The sequence below is a fragment of the Coturnix japonica genome, chromosome 2 (assembly GCF_054131305.1).
Source record: "Coturnix japonica strain WE chromosome 2, WE-NBRP24, whole genome shotgun sequence".
Taxonomy (NCBI): Eukaryota; Metazoa; Chordata; class Aves; order Galliformes; family Phasianidae; genus Coturnix; species Coturnix japonica.
The window spans coordinates 415,865-437,993 of NC_140664.1; the positions used below are offsets into that span (position 1 = coordinate 415,865).

General features: G+C 52.2%; 6 protein-coding genes across 6 annotated transcripts; all 6 read left to right on the plus strand.

Moving 5' to 3' along the window:
- The first annotated feature begins 180 nt into the window (after positions 1–180).
- Positions 181–720, plus strand: LOC146761647 (feather keratin 2-like). Its single transcript, XM_085540860.1, has one exon. It carries the CDS (start codon positions 224–226, stop codon positions 515–517), a length of 294 nt encoding a protein of 97 aa, XP_085396986.1. The 5' UTR covers positions 181–223; the 3' UTR covers positions 518–720.
- A 2,133-nt stretch (positions 721–2,853) lies between these two features.
- Positions 2,854–3,243, plus strand: LOC146761648 (feather keratin 1-like). The gene has a single exon (XM_085540861.1). The coding sequence runs from the start codon at positions 2,874–2,876 to the stop codon at positions 3,168–3,170; it is 297 nt and encodes a 98-aa protein (XP_085396987.1). The 5' UTR covers positions 2,854–2,873; the 3' UTR covers positions 3,171–3,243.
- A 2,903-nt stretch (positions 3,244–6,146) lies between these two features.
- LOC146761649 (feather keratin 1-like) lies at positions 6,147–6,567 on the plus strand. Its single transcript, XM_085540862.1, has one exon. It carries the CDS (start codon positions 6,190–6,192, stop codon positions 6,484–6,486), a length of 297 nt encoding a protein of 98 aa, XP_085396988.1. The 5' UTR covers positions 6,147–6,189; the 3' UTR covers positions 6,487–6,567.
- Positions 6,568–11,679: 5,112 nt separating this feature from the next.
- Positions 11,680–12,100, plus strand: LOC107310615 (feather keratin 1-like). Its single transcript, XM_085540863.1, has one exon. The coding sequence runs from the start codon at positions 11,733–11,735 to the stop codon at positions 12,027–12,029; it is 297 nt and encodes a 98-aa protein (XP_085396989.1). The 5' UTR covers positions 11,680–11,732; the 3' UTR covers positions 12,030–12,100.
- A 2,677-nt stretch (positions 12,101–14,777) lies between these two features.
- On the plus strand, positions 14,778–15,356 carry LOC107310634 (feather keratin 1-like). Its single transcript, XM_085540864.1, has one exon. The coding sequence runs from the start codon at positions 14,798–14,800 to the stop codon at positions 15,092–15,094; it is 297 nt and encodes a 98-aa protein (XP_085396990.1). The 5' UTR covers positions 14,778–14,797; the 3' UTR covers positions 15,095–15,356.
- A 2,628-nt stretch (positions 15,357–17,984) lies between these two features.
- On the plus strand, positions 17,985–18,335 carry LOC146761650 (feather keratin 1-like). The gene has a single exon (XM_085540865.1). The coding sequence runs from the start codon at positions 18,038–18,040 to the stop codon at positions 18,332–18,334; it is 297 nt and encodes a 98-aa protein (XP_085396991.1). The 5' UTR covers positions 17,985–18,037; the 3' UTR covers position 18,335.
- Positions 18,336–22,129: the final 3,794 nt, after the last annotated feature.

The window sequence follows — 22,129 nt, forward strand, 5'->3', positions numbered from 1 at the left end:
GGCACTCACACAGCAGCATAAAAGCCGGCCCTGCACCTCGCTCCCTCACACCCTTCTCCTGACACCTTCTCCTCTCTGCTCCTACAGGTCAGCCTGCACCCCGCTTCCTTTCTTCCACTGCCCAATCCTACCCAGCTCTCCACCCCTCCTCAGCCCCCACACTCCCCCAGCCCCCTCCGCTCACCCAACACCTTCTCTTCCAGGGACCCTCCACCCCACAGCCATGTCCTGCTACGACCTCTGCCGCCCCTGCGGACCCACCCCGCTGGCTAACAGCTGCAACGAGCCCTGTGTCAGGCAGTGCCAGGACTCCCAAGTCGTCATCCAGCCTTCCACCGTGGTGGTCACCCTGCCGGGACCCATCCTCAGCTCCTTCCCCCAGAACACCGCCGTCGGATCCTCCTCATCAGCTGCCGTGGGCAGCGCCCTCAGCGCCCAGGGAGTGTCCATCTCCGGCGGCTTCGGCTTCGGAGGCCTGGGCTGCTTCAACGGCGGGAGAGCCCGCTACCCCTGCTAAGGGCCTGCGCCCACACCCTGACAGCAACCACCTGCACCCTGCAAGGCAAACCACGCACTCACCACGCTCCTCTGTGTCACTGATGGCACACGGCATCAGCAGCCATGGAACCTCTGCTCATGGAACAAAACATTGAAGTAGGGAGCGTCGTCAGACCATGCTGTCTGGGAACTTGACCACTTCAACTTGCTTCTTTCTTTGAACCTTAATTTGTTGCCGTTCCACCTGGTGATCACCAAGTGGATCATTCTTTCAGTCTGTTTCTCTCAATAAAGTTCTCACGCATGCCAGCCTCAGAGTCCTCCTCTTGATTCCTTTGCTTAATGCTCTTGACACGTCAAACACTACAGAGACATGGCTCCAGAAGTGAACATGTTCAGTCCAAAAGGGCCCCAGGACCAACTCTCAGTACCGTGTCACCAACAAGAGCACTGGTGGCTAGCAGATTGCATTCATCTCATCACATTCTATCTGCCCTTGCACAAAGTCAAATAGTACAATGGTATATGTTCAAGACCATTCAGGAATTGAAGGCTGTCCACAGTCACGTCCAATCCCAGCACACAGGATTTTAAGTTATTGAACAGCATAGGCCTCATTTTCCAGTACTGGACTATATAACTACGAATTCACCACATCAAGCCGCTCTGTCACTTGCCTCACAGCACCAGACCCCTGCATTTGGAAACTATTAAGACCACCTCAGCACCCATTTAACTGTCTATCATCAAACAATACCCCAGGTCTGTTTCCTCTATGCAGTCTTCCAGCCACTCTGCCCCAATCCAGCAGCATTGCCTGGGAGTGCTGTGGCCAGAGTGCTGGACCTGGCACTTGACCTTGTTGAACTTCATCCCTTTGGCCTCAGTCCAGCTATTGTGTGCTGCTGAAGCCAAAGCTGAGCACAGCACTTGGGGTGAGGCCGCACCAGCACAGAGCAGAGTGGGACAACCCGACTCTCTTCCACTGGATGTTCTCATCTCAGTTTAACAGATATCTATTTCTCCACTCTTCCACCTCCTTCAGGATAGCAGGGAATGAGCTCTGTCCCAACATCAGAAGCCCCTCCCAGGCACTGGGACCTTTCTAAGGCAAATGACATCACTCACCCAAGGACACCCCTGGCTCCTTCAGCATTCATTGGTGAAACAGGCAGCCCTCACAGCCTATAGGCACAAACATTCTACTTCTCTTAATCTCCCTCAACAACAAGCACTGTTCACCTCAGCACCAAGACACAAAGCACTCACCTCAACTGAATGGGGTCGTGCCCTGCACTCCTCAGACATGTCCTTGACCACAAGGCTTTGAGAGGCTCATGATTCCATACCCATGCAACATGTTTGCTTCTCATTTCCCCATGGAATATCCTAATCCAACTGGAAACCATCAAAGCCATGCAGAAAAATGGCCTCAGCCACTGACACTCAACAATGATCCCATCAGCTCTGCTTCAGCCTTCCAGAACAACACCCTCCTGTTCTGCTCAAGGCTTGCTACCTCCCAGCCAGGCCTGAGAGCACTGCATCCTCCCATCACAAATATCCCTCCTCTGCCTAAATAAGATACAATCCCCATAGAGAGCCCTAAGACAAAACTATGCAATAGACGAAGAAATCCATTTCCCAAATAAAACATGGACAGTTAACCATGGTGTCAATGAAGAACACCCAAGGGGAAAGAGAAGGGCAAAGCACATGGAAGGGAAATTGGACAAAAAAAAGCAGGGAGGAAACGCAACACAAGTAAACGTGTCTCCTGCCAGACACACTTGGGAAGGCCAGAGCAGCCTGACAAGGATGCCGGGAAATGGGGTCCAACCCTCACAATGCAGACAAACCACCCACCATCAATGCGACGCCGTGACCTCACTCCTGAGACAACATCTCTTCCATGCTTTTGATGCATTTTAACCACCATAATGCGACACACCTTGTGTATAAATCATACAAAATATTCATTTTCCCTTAAAAACTGCCGAAGAGGTCAAAGGATCAAATCCACAACAAAAGGTAATGAAAAGGGAGAGCTGTGGACGGCAAACACACCCCACCTCATGACTGACCAGGCTCTGGCACGCAACAGCAGCTCTGCACAATGCTGCCATGCGCAGAGGCTCTCTCCAAGCCCTCGGGCACTCACACAGCAGCATAAAAGCCGGCCCTGCACCTCGCTCCCTCACACCCTTCTCCTGACACCTTCTCCTCTCTGCTCCTACAGGTCAGCCTGCACCCCGCTTCCTTTCTTCCACTGCCCAATCCTACCCAGCTCTCCACCCCTCCTCAGCCCCCACACTCCCCCAACCCCCTCCGCTCACCCAACACCTTCTCTTCCAGGGACCCTCCACCCCACAGCCATGTCCTGCTACGACCTCTGCCGCCCCTGCGGACCCACCCCGCTGGCTAACAGCTGCAACGAGCCCTGTGTCAGGCAGTGCCAGGACTCCCAAGTCGTCATCCAGCCTCCCGCCGTGGTGGTCACCCTGCCGGGACCCATCCTCAGCTCCTTCCCCCAGAACACCGCCGTCGGATCCTCCTCATCAGCTGCCGTGGGCAGCGCCCTCAGCGCCCAGGGAGTGTCCATCTCCTCCGGCGGCTTCGGCTTCGGAGGCCTGGGCTGCTTCAACGGCGGGAGAGCCCGCTACCCCTGCTAAGGGCCTGCGCCCACACCCTGACAGCAACCACCTGCACCCTGCAAGGCAAACCACGCACTCACCACGCTCCTCTGTGTCACAGATGGCAGCACATGGCATCAGCAGCCATGGCTCCTCTTCTCATGGCAGAATGCAAGGAAGCAGGAACAGCATCGTACCATGCTGTCTGGGAACATGAGTGCAGTAACTTTCCTCTTTCTTTGCACTTGAAATTGTGCCCTTTCCACCTGGTGATCACCAAGTGGATCCTTCCTTTACATGTATTTTCTCAATAAAGTTCTCACGCATGCCAGCCTCAGATTCATCCTCTTCATTCCTTTGCACAATGCACGTCACACTTCACCAACCACAAAGCCATGGGTCTACAAATGAATTTGATGGCTCCAAATCAGCTCCAGGACCTTCTCTTGCAATCACATCACCAACCAGTGCATTGGTGGCTAGCAGATGGCTTTCATCTCATCACGTTATCTATGCTCTTATAAAGAATGTCAAATAGTACAATTGCACAGCTGAAGTCCAGTCGGGAATTGGAGGCTGTTCACAATCACATACAGTCAGAATCACAGTATCACCTAGGTTGGAAATGGCCCACATCATAATCAAGTCCAATACATCACCAACAGATCTCACTATACCATGTCCCTCAATATAACGTCCAAACGTTCTTTGAACACTTCCAGTGTCAGTGACTCCCCCACTTCCCTGGGCAGCCCATTCCACTGCCTGACCACTCGTTCAGAGAAGTAGTATTTCCTAACATCCAGCCTGAACCTACCTTGGTGCTGCTTGAAGCCATTCCCTCTAGTCCTATCACCAATAGGGAAGAGACCAACTCCCAGCTCACTACAACTTCCCTCTGGGTAGTTATAGAGAGCAATGAGGTCTCCCCTGAGCCTCCTTTTCTGCAGACTGAACGGTCCCACCTCCTTCAGCCTCTCCTCATAAGGCCCATGCTCCAGACCCCTCAGCAGCTTTTTTGCCCTTCTCTGAACATGCTCCAGGGCCTCAATGGCTTTCTTGCAGTGAGGGGCCCAAAACTGGACACAGAACTCAAGGTGTGGCCTCTCCAGGGTGGAGTACAGAGATGATGACTTCCCTGCTCCGCTGATAACACTAGTTCTGATACAAGCCAATATGCCTTCTTGGTTATTTGGGCAAGCTGCTGCCTTAAGTTCTGTCAAGTATCAACCAGTACACCAAGGTCCATTTTCCCTCCATGCAGTCTTCCATCCATTCTGCCCCATGCCTGCAGCATTGCCTGGGGGTGCTGTGGCCAAAGCACAGAACAAGACACTTGGTCTTGTTGAACTTCATCCATTGGCCGCAGCCCCGCTATCCAGCCTGTGTAGATGCTATTTAGGGCTATCCGTCCCCTTGTCTTGTACCAGTGAAGACAAAGCTGAGCACAGCACTTGGGGTGAGGCCGCACCAGCACAGAGCAGAGTGGGACAAACTGACTCTCTCCCACTCGAAGTTCTCATCTCAATGCATCCCAGGGTACAGTCAGTCATTTTGGCTGCCAGGGCACACTGCTGACTCAGAATCAACTTGATATCAACCAGAACTTCTCGATCTCCTTCTGTGGGGCTGCTCTTATGTCTCTCATCCCCAAATACCCATACATATACAGGTTGTTCCCAATCCTGGCACATAATCAAGCTCTTCCTCTCTTTACACTTCATCTCATTGGTGATGGCCCAGCCCACAGGTCTCTCAAAAGATCTCTCCAAGGCCCCCCTAATACTGAGAGTCAGCTGCTCATCTCTACTTACTGTCATCCACAATCTTCTTCTTTCGTGTGCATCCAAGTCCTGCATCCTGCATTTGAAAGAATCCTGCATTTTCTAAACCATGGAAGAGAACAGACCCAGTAGTGCGTGGGGATAGGACTAGGGGTAATGGGATGAAAGTGCAGCATAGGAAGTTCTGCAGAAATGTGCACAAGAACTTCTTTATAGTGAGGGTGACGGAGCACTGGAACAGGCTGCCCAGGAAGGTGGTGGATTCTCCTTCTCTGGAGATATTCAAGACCCGCCTGGACGCCTTCCTGTGTGACATGGTGTAGGGAGCCTGCTTTGGCAGGGGGGTTGGACTCGATGATCTCTAGAGGTCCCTTCCAACCCCTACAATTCTGTGATTCTGTGATTCTGTGAAAAAAGGAGCTATGGAGAATCCCATACCTGACTGGCCTGACATAACCGCATCTAATAGAAGTCATTGAACTGGATTTCTAACACAAAGCTTCACCCAACATATCACGTATTTCTCAAGGAAGTTCTCAACATTTTCTCCAGAAGAATTTCATGAAATACAGTATGAAGAACTTGGATGAAGTTCATGGAAATGATGCACAAAAGGTTCCCGTGTTGAACAAAACGGGTAATCTCCTCATCAAAGGAATTGCCATTGAGATCTGTGAACCACAATAATAAGAATGCCCAAATCAGGCTTCCAGAGATGCTTGGAACTGGAAACACCTCTAACAACAAAGACACAAAGCAACAGTGCATGTGTGCCAAGCAATGACCTCACTGACAACACTGCTCCTTTACTGAGTGTTGGCCACTACTTCCGCTTGCCATGACATGAAGGTGCAATGTGGCACCTTTGGCCTCAAATACTCTCACTTCAAAGGTGCAGCTGCTGTCAACAGGAAACGACCTCAAGAGAAGGACGTGAAATGGCAGAGTTCCTGGAAGGAGAACACACAACCCATGAGTGGCAACACTACGTGATGCAATAGCTGCACGCTGCACAATGCTGCCATGCGCAGAGGCTCTCTCCAAGCCCTCGGGCACTCACACAGCAGCATAAAAGCCGGCCCTGCACCTCGCTCCCTCACACCCTTCTCCTGACACCTTCTCCTCTCTGCTCCTACAGGTCAGCCTGCACCCCGCTTCCTTTCTTCCACTGCCCAATCCTACCCAGCTCTCCACCCCTCTTCAGCCCCCACACTCCCCCAGCCCCCTCCGCTCACCCAACACCTTCTCTTCCAGGGACCCTCCACCCCACAGCCATGTCCTGCTACGACCTCTGCCGCCCCTGCGGACCCACCCCGCTGGCTAACAGCTGCAACGAGCCCTGTGTCAGGCAGTGCCAGGACTCCCAAGTCGTCATCCAGCCTTCCACCGTGGTGGTCACCCTGCCGGGACCCATCCTCAGCTCCTTCCCCCAGAACACCGCCGTCGGATCCTCCTCATCAGCTGCCGTGGGCAGCGCCCTCAGCGCCCAGGGAGTGTCCATCTCCTCCGGCGGCTTCGGCTTCGGAGGCCTGGGCTGCTTCAACGGCGGGAGAGCCCGCTACCCCTGCTAAGGGCCTGCGCCCACACCCTGACAGCAACCACCTGCACCCTGCAAGGCAAACCACGCACTCACTATGCTCCTCTGTGTCACTGATGGCACACGGGATCAGCAGCCGTGGCTCCTCTGCTCTTGGCACTGAACAAGCAAGCAGACCATGCTGTCTAGAATCCTGACCACTTTTTCTTCTTTCTCTGTGCTTTAAATTGTGTTAGATCCACTGGTGATCACCAAGTGGATCCTTCTTTCAGCCTGGTTCTCTCAATAAAATTCTCATGCATGCCAGCCTCAGAGTCCTCCTCTTCATTCCTATGCTTAATGTTCTTTCCACTTCGCCCAGTAGAGTGTCAGGGCTCTACAAATGAACACCTTGGGTCCGAAAGGATCCCAAAAACTCCTGTCTCAAACATGACATCATCAAGAGCACTCGTGGCCAGCATATAGCATTTATCTCATTCCATATTAGTTACACTATTATAAAAGAATGTTATCCACACTTGTACAAATTAAATCAAATAGTACAATTGCACCGCTGAAGTCCAGTAAGGAATAGCAGGCTGTTCACAATCACATAGAGTCATAGAATCATAGAATCATAGAATAACCAAGGTTGGAATAGACACACAGCATCACCCAGTCCAGCCCAACACCAACAGATCTCACTAAACCATGTCCCTCAGCACAATGTCCAAATGTTCCTTGATCACCTCCAGGGTCAGTGACTCCTCCACCTCCCTGGGCAGCCCATTCCAATGCCTGACCACCCTTTCAGAGAAGTAGTGTTTCCTAACGTCCAGCCTGAACCTCCCCTGGTGCAACTTGGAACAATTCCCTCTAGTCCTATCACCAGTTACACCAGAGAAGAGTCCTATGCCTAGCTGACTACAACCTCCCTTCAGGAAGTTGTAGAGAGCAACGAGATCTCCCGAGAGCCTCCTCTTGGTCTTGTTGAACTTCATCCCTTGGCCGCAGCCCTGCTATCCAGCCTGTGTAGATGCTATGTAGGGCCATCCTTCCCCTTGTCCTGTACCGCTGAAGGCAAAGCTGAGCACAGCACTTGGGGTGAGGCCGCACCAGCACAGAGCAGAGTGGGACATCCCTACTCTCTCCCACTGGCAGTTCTCATCTCAGTTTAACAGACACCAATCTCTCCACTCTTCCACCTCCGTCAGGATAGCAGGGAATGAACTCTGTCCTGCACATCAGAAGCCCCTCCCAGGGACTGGGACCTTTCCAAGACAAATGACATCACCCACACAAGGACAACAAGTGGCTCCCTCAGCATTCATGGGTGGAACCAGGCAGCCTTCACAGCCTATAGGCACAAACATTCTACTTCTCATTCTGAAAAACAAGCACTGTTCACCTCAGCAGCAAGACACAAAGCACTCACCTCAACTGAATGGGGGCCTGCCCTGCACTCCTCAGTATGTCCTTGACCACAAGGCCTGAGAGGCTCATGATTCCGTGACCATGCAACAAGTTTGCTTCTCATTTCCCCATGGAATATCCAAATCCTACTGGAAAGCATCAATGGCCACACAGACAAATGGCCTCAGCCACTGACACTCAACACCACAGTGATCCCATCAGCTCTGCTTCAGCCTTCCAGAACAACACCCTCCCACTCAGCTCAAGGCTTGCTACCTCCCAGCCAGGCCTGAGAGCACTGAGTCCTGTCCTCATAAACAGCCCTCCTCTGCCTAAATAAGATATAATCCCCATAGAGAGCACTAAGATGTAATTACACAAAACACACAGAAATCCACTTCCCAAATAAAAAGTAGACAGCAAAGATGTAAACGAAGGACACCAAAGGGGAAAGAGAAGGGCAAAGCACATGGAAAGGGAAATGGGACAAAAAAAAGCAGGGAGGAAATGCAACATAAGTAAATGGGTCTCCTGCCAGACACACTTGGGAAGCCCAGAGCAGCCTGACAAGGATGCTGGGAAATGGGGTCCAACCCTCACAATGCAGACAAACCACCCACCATCAATGCGACGCTGTGACCTCACTCCTGAGACCACATCGCTTCCATGCATTAGATGCATTTTAACCACCATAATGCGACACACCATGTGTATAAATCCAACAGAATATTCATTTTCCCTTAAAAACTGCCAACAAGGTCAAAGGATCAAATCCACAACAAAAGGTAATGAAAAGGGAGAGCTGTGGACGGCAAACACACCCCACCTCATGACTGACCAGGCTCTGGCACGCAACAGCAGCTCTGCACAATGCTGCCATGCGCAGAGGCTCTCTCCAAGCCCTCGGGCACTCACACAGCAGCATAAAAGCCGGCCCTGCACCTCGCTCCCTCACACCCTTCTCCTGACACCTTCTCCTCTCTGCTCCTACAGGTCAGCCTGCACCCCGCTTCCTTTCTTCCACTGCCCAATCCTACCCAGCTCTCCACCCCTCCTCAGCCCCCACATTCCCCCAGCCCCCTCCACTCACCCAACACCTTCTCTTCCAGGGACCCTCCACCCCACAGCCATGTCCTGCTACGACCTCTGCCGCCCCTGCGGACCCACCCCGCTGGCTAACAGCTGCAACGAGCCCTGTGTCAGGCAGTGCCAGGACTCCCAAGTCGTCATCCAGCCTTCCACCGTGGTGGTCACCCTGCCGGGACCCATCCTCAGCTCCTTCCCCCAGAACACCACTGTCGGATCCTCCTCATCAGCTGCCGTGGGCAGCGCCCTCAGCGCCCAGGGAGTGTCCATCTCCTCCGGCGGCTTCGGCTTCGGAGGCCTGGGCTGCTTCAACGGCGGGAGAGCCCGCTACCCCTGCTAAGGGCCTGCGCCCACACCCTGACAGCAACCACCTGCACCCTGCAAGGCAAACCACGCACTCACCACGCTCTTCTCTGAATCCTCTTCTTTCTCTGGAAGGACGCTTATGGTCATGCTACATGCACTTGCAGCCATGGCTATTTCTCTTGGTGCTCCTTCCCTTTCATATATTTTCCTCAATAAAGTTCACTTGTATGCCAGCCTCAGATTTCTCCTCCTCCATTACTCAGCAGATGGTCTTCACACTTCTGCCACTACGAAGGCACATCTTAAGGGGAGATTAGGGTGGATCCAAAGGGGACCCATGACCTCGCATGTCAAGGATGGTACCAACAAGAACATCTGGGCCATCAACTCGGCTTCCAGCACATCACACATCATCTGGGCTTGACTAAACACAGTCTAGGGCACACCAAGGCCCTTCTGCCCATGTCCTCTGAAACCACCAATCAATGGCTGCACACCGCGGCAGGATTCTCCCCCAGTGACAAAAGAAACACAGTCACAGAATCATTTACCTCTTAGGGAACTTGCAGTGACCACACAGCACCGCTGCCCTGCTCAAACACTCTCAGGTACAGCTGTCAGACAAGGAACACGTCCAGACACACTTTCAGTGCCTCAAAGGACATGGACTGCACAACTTATTCTGCTGGGTAAGCTGTTCCACTGCTTGTCCCCGTCACAATGGAAAGAGCTCCATTTCTCTTCCAAGGAAGGTTCACATTCAGTGCTGCCCACTGTCCTTTGTCCTGGCAGCCGACAGTGATGGAAAGGTGCTGGCTAACTTTCCATCCTTCCCGAATATTTATACACAAGGTTAACATTTATTGAGAGCATCCTTGAGTCCTGGCTCAAAGCTGCTTGCTCTCTCTGCTTGTCCACATCCTAAGGAGTCTCCAGGCCCATCAGCACTGGGGAAGCCTTGCACTGGAATTGTTCCACCATATCTATGTCTGTCTTCTACCTGCAAAACTTCAATTTGAAGCACCAGTGCTGAACAGAACACAGAGTACATCCTCCAGTGTGCTAGCGATGCTCTTCCCAATGGCCTTCAAGAGAATGGGAGCCTCTTTTGCTGCCTCTCCATCACTTTGCTCACCAAAAGCAACACCAGGTTCTCCTCAGCAAACCTGGCTGCCACCCTCTCATTTCCTTGACTCCATGTTACGGTTTCCCATCAGCAGGACTTCACTTTGCCCCTTCTGCTGCCTCAGGATGTCCCTCTCTGACACATAACCCAGCCTCCCCACATCACTCACAAAGGTGAACTATTCACCTGGGGCATCAGCTGCTCCTTCCCATCTTCCAGCATTTGCAAACTCACTGGGATTACTACCATCACCCAGCATTTTAATGCAGATGCTGAACTGTGCTGGCCTCACTACCCAGTCTTGACACAATCCCAACACTCCACTGCACTGATGCATTCAGCCACTTTCAAGCCCATCTCAGCTTCCACTTTGACAGTTTATCAGGGATCATGTAATGGGAGGAAGCCTCCATGCCTTGACCAAAGGGAAGACAGTCAACTGTCACACCTTCTCATCATCCACCACTGGACCAATGTAGAAGAGACTGAGGTGGCTTTGTAAATCTGTGGCTTTAAGGGAGATTTCCTTCACCTCCAGGCTAGTGACTAACATCAGGTCGACCAGCCTGCAGTTTCTCACAGCTTCCTTCTTCATTTCTTGAATGCAGGAGTGGGATGAGACTCTTCCATTTCTCAGACCGCACTCGCATGCATTATGACCTTACAGAATCAACTGAAAAGGCCTTACGAAGATATGAAAAAAGTGGGTAGCATATGCATCATAACCAGGGATAGGGACAAAAGCTGAAGACTGCCTAGTGAGGTGGGATGACAGCAGGGAAGGAGGGAATGGGATTCGAGTGGATCAGGCAAAACAGGCAGAGCTGGGAAGCCTGGAGCAGCTTAGTAAGGATTCCAGGAGATGCGGTACCCACCTGAAAGAGCCACAAACCACCACGCACAAAAGCCACACGGTGACCTCAGTCCTGATAAACACCACTCACGCTTTCAGCATGCACTGACTGAAATAACATTCCCACTTGAACAGCGCCGACAGGGTCAAAGGAACACAACCACAAGAGAAGGAAAGAAAAAGGAAGCGTTGCGGGAAGACACAAACACATCACCTCATGACTGGACAACTTTTGGCATGCAACAGCAGCTCTGCACAATGCTGCCATGCGCAGAGGCTCTCTCCAAGCCCTGGGGCACTCACACAGCAGCATAAAAGCCGGCCCTGCACCTCGCTCCCTCACACCCTTCTCCTGACACCTTCTCCTCTCTGCTCCTACAGGTGAGCCTGCACCCCGCTTCCTTTCTTCCACTGCCCAATCCTACCCAGCTCTCCACCCCTCCTCAGCCCCCACACTCCCCCAACCCCCTCCGCTCACCCAACACCTTCTCTTCCAGGGACCCTCCACCCCACAGCCATGTCCTGCTACGACCTCTGCCGCCCCTGCGGACCCACCCCGCTGGCTAACAGCTGCAACGAGCCCTGTGTCAGGCAGTGCCAGGACTCCCAAGTCGTCATCCAGCCTCCCGCCGTGGTGGTCACCCTGCCGGGACCCATCCTCAGCTCCTTCCCCCAGAACACCGCCGTCGGATCCTCCTCATCAGCTGCCGTGGGCAGCGCCCTCAGCGCCCAGGGAGTGTCCATCTCCTCCGGCGGCTTCGGCTTCGGAGGCCTGGGCTGCTTCAACGGCGGGAGAGCCCGCTACCCCTGCTAAGGGCCTGCGCCCACACCCTGACAGCAACCACCTGCACCCTGCAAGGCAAACCACGCACTCACCACGCTCCTCTGTGTCAACAATGGCACATGGGATCAGCAGCCATGGCTCCTCTTCTCATGGCACAAAACATTGAAGTAGGGAGCGTCGTTAGACCATGCTGTCTGGGAACTTGACCACTTCAACTTTCTTCTTTCTTTGAACCTTAAATTGTCACCTTTCCACCTCGTGATCACCAAGTGGATCCTTCCTTTAAGTGTGTTTCTGAATAAAGTTCTCATGCATGCCAGCCTCAGATTCCTTCTCTTCCTTCCTTCATACGATGCCCTTCCTACTTCATCCACTACAGAGACATGGCTCTAACAACCATCATGTTTGCCACAAAAGGGCCACAAGACCTCCTCTTGTAACTTTGTCACCAACATAAGCCTTGATGGGCAGCAGATTCCTTTTCCTCCCATCCAAGAATCTCTCATATTTACAACAAACATGGTCACAGAATCATTTCTCATATCAGTTTTGTCTTCACTTCAGTCTCTGGTACAGAACCTTTCCCTAACTTCCCACTTGACCTCCCCTGATGCAGCTCCACGCTATTTGCACAAGACCTTTTCCAGTCCCCAGACAGCAGAGTTGCCCTTCCTCTTCCCTGTGATGAGCTGCAGACCAATATGAGGGATGCCCTCAGTCTCCGCTTTCCTCAATAAACCAAGGAACTTTGTTTCCTTCAAACCTTACGTCCTCTTTGTATCCTTCCTTAGGACCCTAGACAAGAGTTTCATGTCCTTGCATGGTTGAAGTGAAATATAAAAACAAGACTTGAGATGAAGCTGGAGCAGCACATAGAAGAGTGGGACAATCCTCAGTGGTGAGCCCGATATACAAATGGAATGCTCAGCACTTCTGGGGGCCAGCACACACTGCTGACTCAGATCCAACCTGACATCAACCAGAAACTGCAGATCTCTTTTTGAGGAGCTGCTTTGAAGTCTCTTCTCTCCAGATCCTCAAATGTCCAGGGCATTCTGCAATCAGCTGCAGAATCCACATCCTCTTCTTCAGGCCTCCCTAATCCTGAGAGAATCCAGAGGGAGTCAACTGCTCCTCTGTAATTAACATCTACAGACTTGTTGATCTGTACGCATTCAAGTCCTGCATTTAGAATAGGATGCAAAAAGGCAGAGTTTCTGGAAGAACAACACACACCGCATGACGTGTAACATTACATCATACAATAGTAGCTCGCAGCACTGAGACGGGATCCATAAAAGTCCACCATGGGGTAAGCATGAGTAACTTACCTGCTAGAACACCTGGTGACCCCATCACAAGGTTCTGGGCCCTAGCCTTTCAGACAAGTGCTTTCAGGGCCCCATCATCTCCACCTGTCCAACCCATACAGGCTCAGATTCTGGCTGAGTATGGCATGTCAAATGATACAATTAGATTAGCATGGAGCTGTGAAGGTTGGAAGAACTCTGAACCATTATCCTTTCTCTGGGCTGATGGCCCACCACTGAGTCATGCTGACCAGGGCCTGTCATTGAACTCCACCAAGTATGCATACTTTTCCTTTCTCTATGGAACCTCCAGTTCCTTCTTGTAACTACCAAAGCCTATACAGAGAAATAATAGCTTCTTCCATTGACGCTCAACTCAACACTGATCTGCAATCAAGCCCTGCTTCAGCCTTCCAGACCAACACACTCCCCTCCAGCTCAGGGCTTGCTACCTCTCACCCAGGCTGCAGAGGACTGCGGCCTGCTCACACAGACAGCGCTCCTCAGCCTCCATCAGCTACAATCCCCATGGATGGACCTGAGCTGAAACCACACCAAAGACGCAGTAACACCATTCCCAATTGAAGCCTTGAGGGCACAAAGGGAACTGAGATGTCAGTGCTGCACACCAAAGAGAAAGAGAGGGGTGAAGTACATGGAAAGGAAACTGGGATGAAGGCAGTCAGTCAGAAAATACGATGTGTGTGACAGGGTCTGATGGCAAACACAGCCATGAAGACCACAGCTGCCTTCCAAGGGTGCCAGAAAATCGGGTCCCCACCACATAATGCAGTCAGGCAACATGCAATTTAAGTGCTATGCTGTGACCTCCTCCCTTGTTCCACACCTCTGTTCCACTAGGTTGAAGTCCACATAGTGAGTTGTGATTACAGCAGGGAAGTAGGGAATAGGATTTGAGAGGATCAAGCATAACAGGCAGAGCTGGGAAGCCTGGAGCAGCTTACTAAGGACGCCAGGAGATGCGGTACCCACCTGACAGAGCCACAAACCACCACGCACAAAAGCCACGCGGTGACCTCAGTCCTGATAAACACCACACACACTTTCAGCATGCACTGACTGAAATACCATTCCCACTTGAACAGCGCCGACAGGGTCAAAGGAACACAACCACAAGAGAAGGAAAGGAAAAGGAAGCGTTGCGGGAAGACACAAACACATCACCTCATGACTGGTCAACTTTTGGCATGCAACAGCAGCTCTGCACAATGCTGCCATGCGCAGAGGCTCTCTCCAAGCCCTCGGGCACTCACACAGCAGCATAAAAGCCGGCCCTGCACCTCACTCCCTCACACCCTTCTCCTGACACCTTCTCCTCTCTGCTCCTACAGGTGAGCCTGCACCCCGCTTCCTTTCTTCCACTGCCCAATCCTACCCAGCTCTCCACCCCTCCTCAGCCCCCACACTCCCCCAACCCCCTCCGCTCACCCAACACCTTCTCTTCCAGGGACCCTCCACCCCACAGCCATGTCCTGCTACGACCTCTGCCGCCCCTGCGGACCCACCCCGCTGGCTAACAGCTGCAACGAGCCCTGTGTCAGGCAGTGCCAGGACTCCCAAGTCGTCATCCAGCCTCCCGCCGTGGTGGTCACCCTGCCGGGACCCATCCTCAGCTCCTTCCCCCAGAACACCGCCGTCGGATCCTCCTCATCAGCTGCCGTGGGCAGCGCCCTCAGCGCCCAGGGAGTGTCCATCTCCTCCGGCGGCTTCGGCTTCGGAGGCCTGGGCTGCTTCAACGGCGGGAGAGCCCGCTACCCCTGCTAAGGGCCTGCGCCCACACCCTGACAGCAACCACCTGCACCCTGCAAGGCAAACCACGCACTCACCACGCTCCTCTGTGTCACTGATGGCACACGGCATCAGCAGCCATGGCTCCTCTTCTCAAGGCACAAAACATGGAAACCTGGAACAACATCTGACCGTGTTGTTTGGGAACATGAGTGCAGTACCTTTCCTCTTTATTTGCACTTGAAACTCTGCCTTTTCCACTTGTGATCTCAAAGTGGATCCTTCCTTTTCATGTATTTTCCTCAATAAAATTCTCATGCATGCCAGGCTCAGAGTCCTCCTCTTCATTCCTTTGCTTAATGCACATTCCACTTCACCCACTACAGAGATACGGCTCTAGAAATGAACACCCTGGGTCCAAAATGGCCCCAAAAGATCCTGTCTCAAACATGACATCAACAGGAGCACTGGTGTCCAGCATATAGCATTCATCTCAACACATATTATATACGCTTGAACAAATAAAGTCAAAGAATACAATTGCATTGCTGAAGTCCTGTCAGCAATAGCAGGCTATCAACAACCAGATCCATTAAGAGCATCATAGAATCATAGAATCACCAAGGTTGGAAAAGACCCACAGCATCATCCAGTCCAATCCATCACCTACAGTTCTCACTAAACCATGTCTCTCAACACAGTGACTAAACATTACTTGAACACCTCCAGGGTCAGTGTCACCACCAGCTGCCTGGGCAGCCCATTCCAATGCCTGACCAATCTTTCAGAGAAGTAGTATTTCATAGAATCATAGAATCACAAGGCTGGAAAGGACTTACAAGATCATCCAGTCCAACCATCCTAATGTCCAGCCTGAACCTCCCCTGGTGCAGCTTGGAACAATTCCCTCTAGTCCTATCACCAGCTACACCAGAGAAGATGCCGACCCCCATCTCACTACAACCTCCCTTCAGGTAGTTATAGAGAGCAATGAGGTCTCCCCTGAGCCTCCTCTTCTTCAGACTGAACCATCCGACCTCCTTCAGCCTCTTCTCATAAGCCCTGTGATCCAGACCCCTCACCAGCTTTATTGCACTTCTCTGAACAAGCTCCAGGGACTCAATGTCTTTCTTGCTGTGATGGGCCCAAAACTGGAAACAGCAATCAAGGTGTGGCCTCCACAGGGTGGTGTACAGGCGGATGATCACTTCCCTGCCCCTGCTGACAACACTAGCTCTGATACAAACCCGGATGCCTTCTTAGATATACAGGCACGTTGCTGGCTCAAGTTCAGTCGAGCATCAACCAATAAACCAAGGTGCATTCCCTCCATGCAGTCCTCCATCCAATCTGCCCCATGCCTGCAGCATTGCCTGGGGGTGCTGTGGCCAAAGCACAGAACAAGACACTTGGTCTTGTTGAACTTCATCCATTGGCCGCAGCTCCCCTATCCAGCCTGTGTAGATGCTATTTAGGGCCATCCGTCCCCTTGTCTTGTACCGCTGAAGACAAAGCTGAGCAGAGCACTTGGGGTGAGGCCGCACCAGCACAGAGCAGAGTGGGACAAACTGACTCTCTCCCACTGGAAGTTCTCATCTCAATGCATCCCAGGGTACAGTCAGTCATTTTGGCTGCCAGGGCACACTGCTGACTCAGAATCAACTTGATATCAACCAGAACTTCTCGATCTCCTTCTGTGGGGCTGCTCTTATGTCTCTCATCCCCAAATACCCATACATATACAGGGTGTTCCCAAGCCAGGCACATAATCAAGCTCTTGCTCTCATTACACTTCATCTCATTGGTGATGGCCCAGCCCACAGGTCTCTCAAGAATCTCTCCAAGGCCCCCCTAATACTGAGAGTCAGCTGCTCATCTCTACTTACTGTCATCCACAATCTTCTAGTTTTTGTATGCATCCAAGTCCTGCATCCTGCATTTGAAAGAATCCTGTATTTTCTAAACCATGGAAGAGAACAGACCCAAAAAAGGAGCTCTGGAGAATCCCATACCTGACTGGCCTGACATAACCGCATCTAATAGAAGTCATTGAGCTGGATTTCTGACACAAAGCTTCACCCAACATATTACGTATTTCTCAAGGTAAGTTCTTGACATTTTCTCCAGATGAATTTCATGAAATACAGTATGAAAAACTTTGCTGAAGTTCATGGAAATGATGCACAAAAAGTTCCCGTGATGAACAACATGGGTAATCTCCGCATCAAAGGAATTGCCATTGAGATCTGAGAATCCCCCCTGTGGTGCAAGTGGTAGAAGTGCCGCTCTGCTACACAGAGGCTCGAATCCCGGGGGCTGGACTCGATGTTCTCTAAGGTCCCTTCCAACCTGCACAAAACTATGAAACTATGAAACTATGAAACCACAATAATAAGAATGCCCAAATCAGGCTTCCAGAGATGCTTGGAACTGGATACATCTCTAACAACAAAGACACAAAGCAACAGTGCATGTGTGCCAAGCAATGACCTCACTGACAACACTGCTCCTTTACTGAGCGTTGGCCACTACTTCCGCGTGCCATGACACGAAGGTGCAACGTGGCACCTTTGGCCTCAAATATTCTCACTTGAAAGGTGCAGCTGCTGTCATCAGGACATGACCTCAAGAGAAGGACGTGAAATGGCAGAGTTCCTGGAAGGAGAACACACAATCCATGAGTGGCAACACTACGTGATGCAAGAGCTGCACGCTGCACAATGCTGCCATGCGCAGAGGCTCTCTCCAAGCCCTCGGGCACTCACACAGCAGCATAAAAGCCGGCCCTGCACCTCGCTCCCTCACACCCTTCTCCTGACACCTTCTCCTCTCTGCTCCTACAGGTCAGCCTGCACCCTGCTTCCTTTCTTCCACTGCCCAATCCTACCCAGCTCTCCACCCCTCCTCAGCCCCCACACTCCCCCAACCCCCTCCGCTCACCCAACACCTTCTCTTCCAGGGACCCTCCACCCCACAGCCATGTCCTGCTACGACCTCTGCCGCCCCTGCGGACCCACCCCGCTGGCTAACAGCTGCAACGAGCCCTGTGTCAGGCAGTGCCAGGACTCCCAAGTCGTCATCCAGCCTTCCACCGTGGTGGTCACCCTGCCGGGACCCATCCTCAGCTCCTTCCCCCAGAACACCGCCGTCGGATCCTCCTCATCAGCTGCTGTGGGCAGCGCCCTCAGCGCCCAGGGAGTGTCCATCTCCTCCGGCGGCTTCGGCTTCGGAGGCCTGGGCTGCTTCAACGGCGGGAGAGCCCGCTACCCCTGCTAAGGGCCTGCACCCACACCCTGGCATCAACCACCTGCAACCTGCAAGGCAAACCACGCACTCACCACGCTCCTCTGTGGCAGTGATGGCACACGGCATCAGCAGCCATGGCTCCTCTGCTCATGGCACAAAACAAGCAAGCCTGGAACATCAGGCCATGGTGTCTGGGAACATGAGTGCATTACCTTTCCTCTTTCTTTGCACTTGAAACTGTGCCCTTTCCACCTGGTGATCGCCAAGCGGATCCTTCTTTTACATGTATTTTCTCAATAAAGATCTCATGCATGCCAGCCTCCGATTCCTCCGCTTGCTTTCTTCAACCTGTGTTATTTCCACTTCACCCACTACAGAGTCATGGCTCCAGAAAACTTTTTGCTGGGTACAATATGGCCCCAAGATCTCCTCTCACATTCATGTCACCAACAGGAGCACTGCTGGCCAGCAGATGGCCATCATCTCATCAAGCTTTATCTACATTTGCCCAAAGAGAAGAATATAATCAATTGCCCTGCTCAAGCCCACTGCAGAATTGCAGGCTGTCCACAATCTGGTCCAGTCCCATCACACACACTTTTAATGAAGATACTGAACAGCACTGACCACGATTCCCAATCTTGTGCTATACAACTGTGAACTCACCACAGCAGGACTCTGTGACACAGCTCACTCCACTGGATCCTTCCTTCAGCAACGTTTAAGGCCATCCCAGTGCCCACATAACTGAGTGGTTTGCCTGCACCCCGCTTCCTTTCTGCCACTGCCCAATCCTACCCAGCTCTCCACCCCTCCTCAGCCCCCACACTCCCCCAGCCCGCTCCGCTCACCCATTTGTCTATGAGCATCTCATGGGAGGAAGCCTCAAAGCCTTTCCTAAAGGCAAACTCATCAAGTTTAGTCACATCTCCTCAGAATCAAAGCTGGTCACTTCCATGTTGAAGAAACCGAGATGATGTTGTATATCCATGATTTCTATTTGCACCATTTATTTCCCATTCTGTACTGGACAAAGAACTCAAGGTACAGCCTCCCCAGGGTGGCGTACAGAGGAATGATGACTTCCCTGATCCTGCTGACAACACTAGTTCTGATACAAGCCAGGATGCCTCCTTGGATATACAGGCGTGTTGCTGGCTCAAGTTCAATCAAGCATCAACCAATACACCAAGGTGCATTCCCTCCATGCAGTATTCCATCCAGTCTCCCCAAGCCTGCAGCATTGCCTGGGGTGCTGTGGCCAAATTGCAGAACCGCGCACTTGGTCTTGTTGAACTTCATCCCATTGGCCTCAGTCCCACAATCCAGCCTGTGTAGATGCTATGTAGGGCCATCCTTCCTCTTGTCTTGTACCGCTGAAGCCAAAGCTGAGCACAGCACTTGGGGTGAGGCCACACCAGCACAGAGCAGAGTGGGACAACCCGACTCTCACCCACTGGCAGCTCTCATCTCAGTTTAACAGATATCTGTTTCTCCACTCTTCCACCTCCATCAGCATAGCAGGGAATGAGCTCTGTCCCACACATCAGAAGCCCCTCCCAGGGACTGGGACTTTTCTAAGGCAAATGACATCACTCACACAAGGACACCCCTGGCTCCCTCAGCATTCATTGGTGGAACAGGCAGCCCTCACAGCCTATAGCCACAAACATTCTACTTCTCTTAATCTCCCTCAACAACAAGCACTGTTCACCTCAGCACCAAGACACAAAGCACTCACCTCAACTGAATGGGGGCCTGCCCTGCACTCCTCAGCATGTCCTTGACCACAAGGCCTGGAGAGGCTCATGATTCCATACCCATGCAACATGTATGCTTTTCATTTCCCCATAGAATATCCAAATCCAACTGGAAAAAATCAATGGCCATGCAGACAAATGGCCTCAGACACTGACAATGATCCCACCAGCTCTGCTTCAGCCTTCCAGACCAACACCCTCCCACTCAGCTCAAGGTTTGCTACCTACCAGCCAGGCCTGAGAGCACTGTGTCCTCCCATCACAAACAGCCCTCCCCTGCCTAAATAAGCTGTAATCCCTATAGAGAGCCCTAAGATGTAACTATACAAAACACGCAGAAATCCATTTCCCAAATAAAACATGGACAGTAAACTATGGTGTCAGTGAAGGACACGCAATGGGAAAGAGAAGGTCAAAGCACATGGAAAGGGAAATGGGCCGAAAGCAAGCAGGAAGCAAATGTGACACAAGTAAACGGGTCTCCTGCCAGACACACTTGGGAAGGCCAGAGCAGCCTGACAAGGATGCCGGGAAATGGGGTCCAACCCTCACAATGCAGACAAACCACCCACCATCAATGCGACGCCGTGACCTCACTCCTGAGACCACATCTCTTCCATGCTTTAGATGCAACTTCCAACCACCATCATGCGACACACCTTGTGTATAAATCATACAAAATATTCATTTTCCCTTAAAAACTGCCGACAAGGTCAAAGGATCAAATCCACAACAAAAGGTAATGAAAAGGGAGAGCTGTGGACGGCAAACACACCCCACCTCATGACTGACCAGGCTCTGGCACGCAACAGCAGCTCTGCACAATGCTGCCATGCGCAGAGGCTCTCTCCAAGCCCTCGGGCACTCACACAGCAGCATAAAAGCCGGCCCTGCACCTCGCTCCCTCACACCCTTCTCCTGACACCTTCTCCTCTCTGCTCCTACAGGTCAGCCTGCACCCCGCTTCCTTTCTTCCACTGCCCAATCCTACCCAGCTCTCCACCCCTCCTCAGCCCCCACACTCCCCCAACCCCCTCCGCTCACCCAACACCTTCTCTTCCAGGGACCCTCCACCCCACAGCCATGTCCTGCTACGACCTCTGCCGCCCCTGCGGACCCACCCCGCTGGCTAACAGCTGCAACGAGCCCTGTGTCAGGCAGTGCCAGGACTCCCAAGTCGTCATCCAGCCTTCCACCGTGGTGGTCACCCTGCCGGGACCCATCCTCAGCTCCTTCCCCCAGAACACCGCCGTCGGATCCTCCTCATCAGCTGCCGTGGGCAGCGCCCTCAGCGCCCAGGGAGTGTCCATCTCCTCCGGCGGCTTCGGCTTCGGAGGCCTGGGCTGCTTCAACGGCGGGAGAGCCCGCTACCCCTGCTAAGGGCCTGCGCCCACACCCTGACAGCAACCACCTGCACCCTGCAAGGCAAACCACGCACTCACCATGCTCCTCTGTGTCAATGATGGCACATGGATCAGCAGCCATGGCTCCTCTGCTCATGGCACAAAACAAGCAAGCAGACCATGCTGTCTAGAATCCTGACGACTTTTTCTTCTTTCTCTGTGCTTTAAATTGTGCTAGATCCACTGGTGATCACCAAGTGGATCCTTCTTTCAGTCTGTTTCTCTCAATAAAATTCTCATGCATGCCAGCCTCCGATTCCTCCTCTTCATTCCTATGCTTAACGCTCTTTCCACTTCGCCCAGTAGAGTGACAGGGCTCTACAAATGAACACCTTGGGTCCAAAAGAGTCCCAAAAACTCCTGTCTCAAACATGACATCAGCAAGAGCACTGGTGGCCAGCATATAGCATTCATCTCATCACATATTATCTACACTATTATAATGAAAGCCAAATAGTACAATTGCACTGCTCATGTCCAGTCAGGAATAGCAGGCTGTCCACAATCTCATACAAACATAGAATCATAGAATCACTAAGTTTGGAAAAGACCCACAGCATCACCCAGTCCAACCCATGACCAACAGATCTCACTAAACCACGTCCCTCAACACGACATCCAAATGTTCCTTGAATACCTCCAGGGTCAGTGACTCCTCCACC

Bases quoted from the DNA above. Each gene is read 5' to 3' on its own strand.
- LOC146761650 (XM_085540865.1), top strand. From the start codon at position 18,038: ATGTCCTGCTACGACCTCTGCCGCCCCTGCGGACCCACCCCGCTGGCT.
- LOC146761648 (XM_085540861.1), top strand. From the start codon at position 2,874: ATGTCCTGCTACGACCTCTGCCGCCCCTGCGGACCCACCCCGCTGGCT.
- LOC146761647 (XM_085540860.1), top strand. From the start codon at position 224: ATGTCCTGCTACGACCTCTGCCGCCCCTGCGGACCCACCCCGCTGGCT.
- LOC146761649 (XM_085540862.1), top strand. From the start codon at position 6,190: ATGTCCTGCTACGACCTCTGCCGCCCCTGCGGACCCACCCCGCTGGCT.
- LOC107310615 (XM_085540863.1), top strand. From the start codon at position 11,733: ATGTCCTGCTACGACCTCTGCCGCCCCTGCGGACCCACCCCGCTGGCT.
- LOC107310634 (XM_085540864.1), top strand. From the start codon at position 14,798: ATGTCCTGCTACGACCTCTGCCGCCCCTGCGGACCCACCCCGCTGGCT.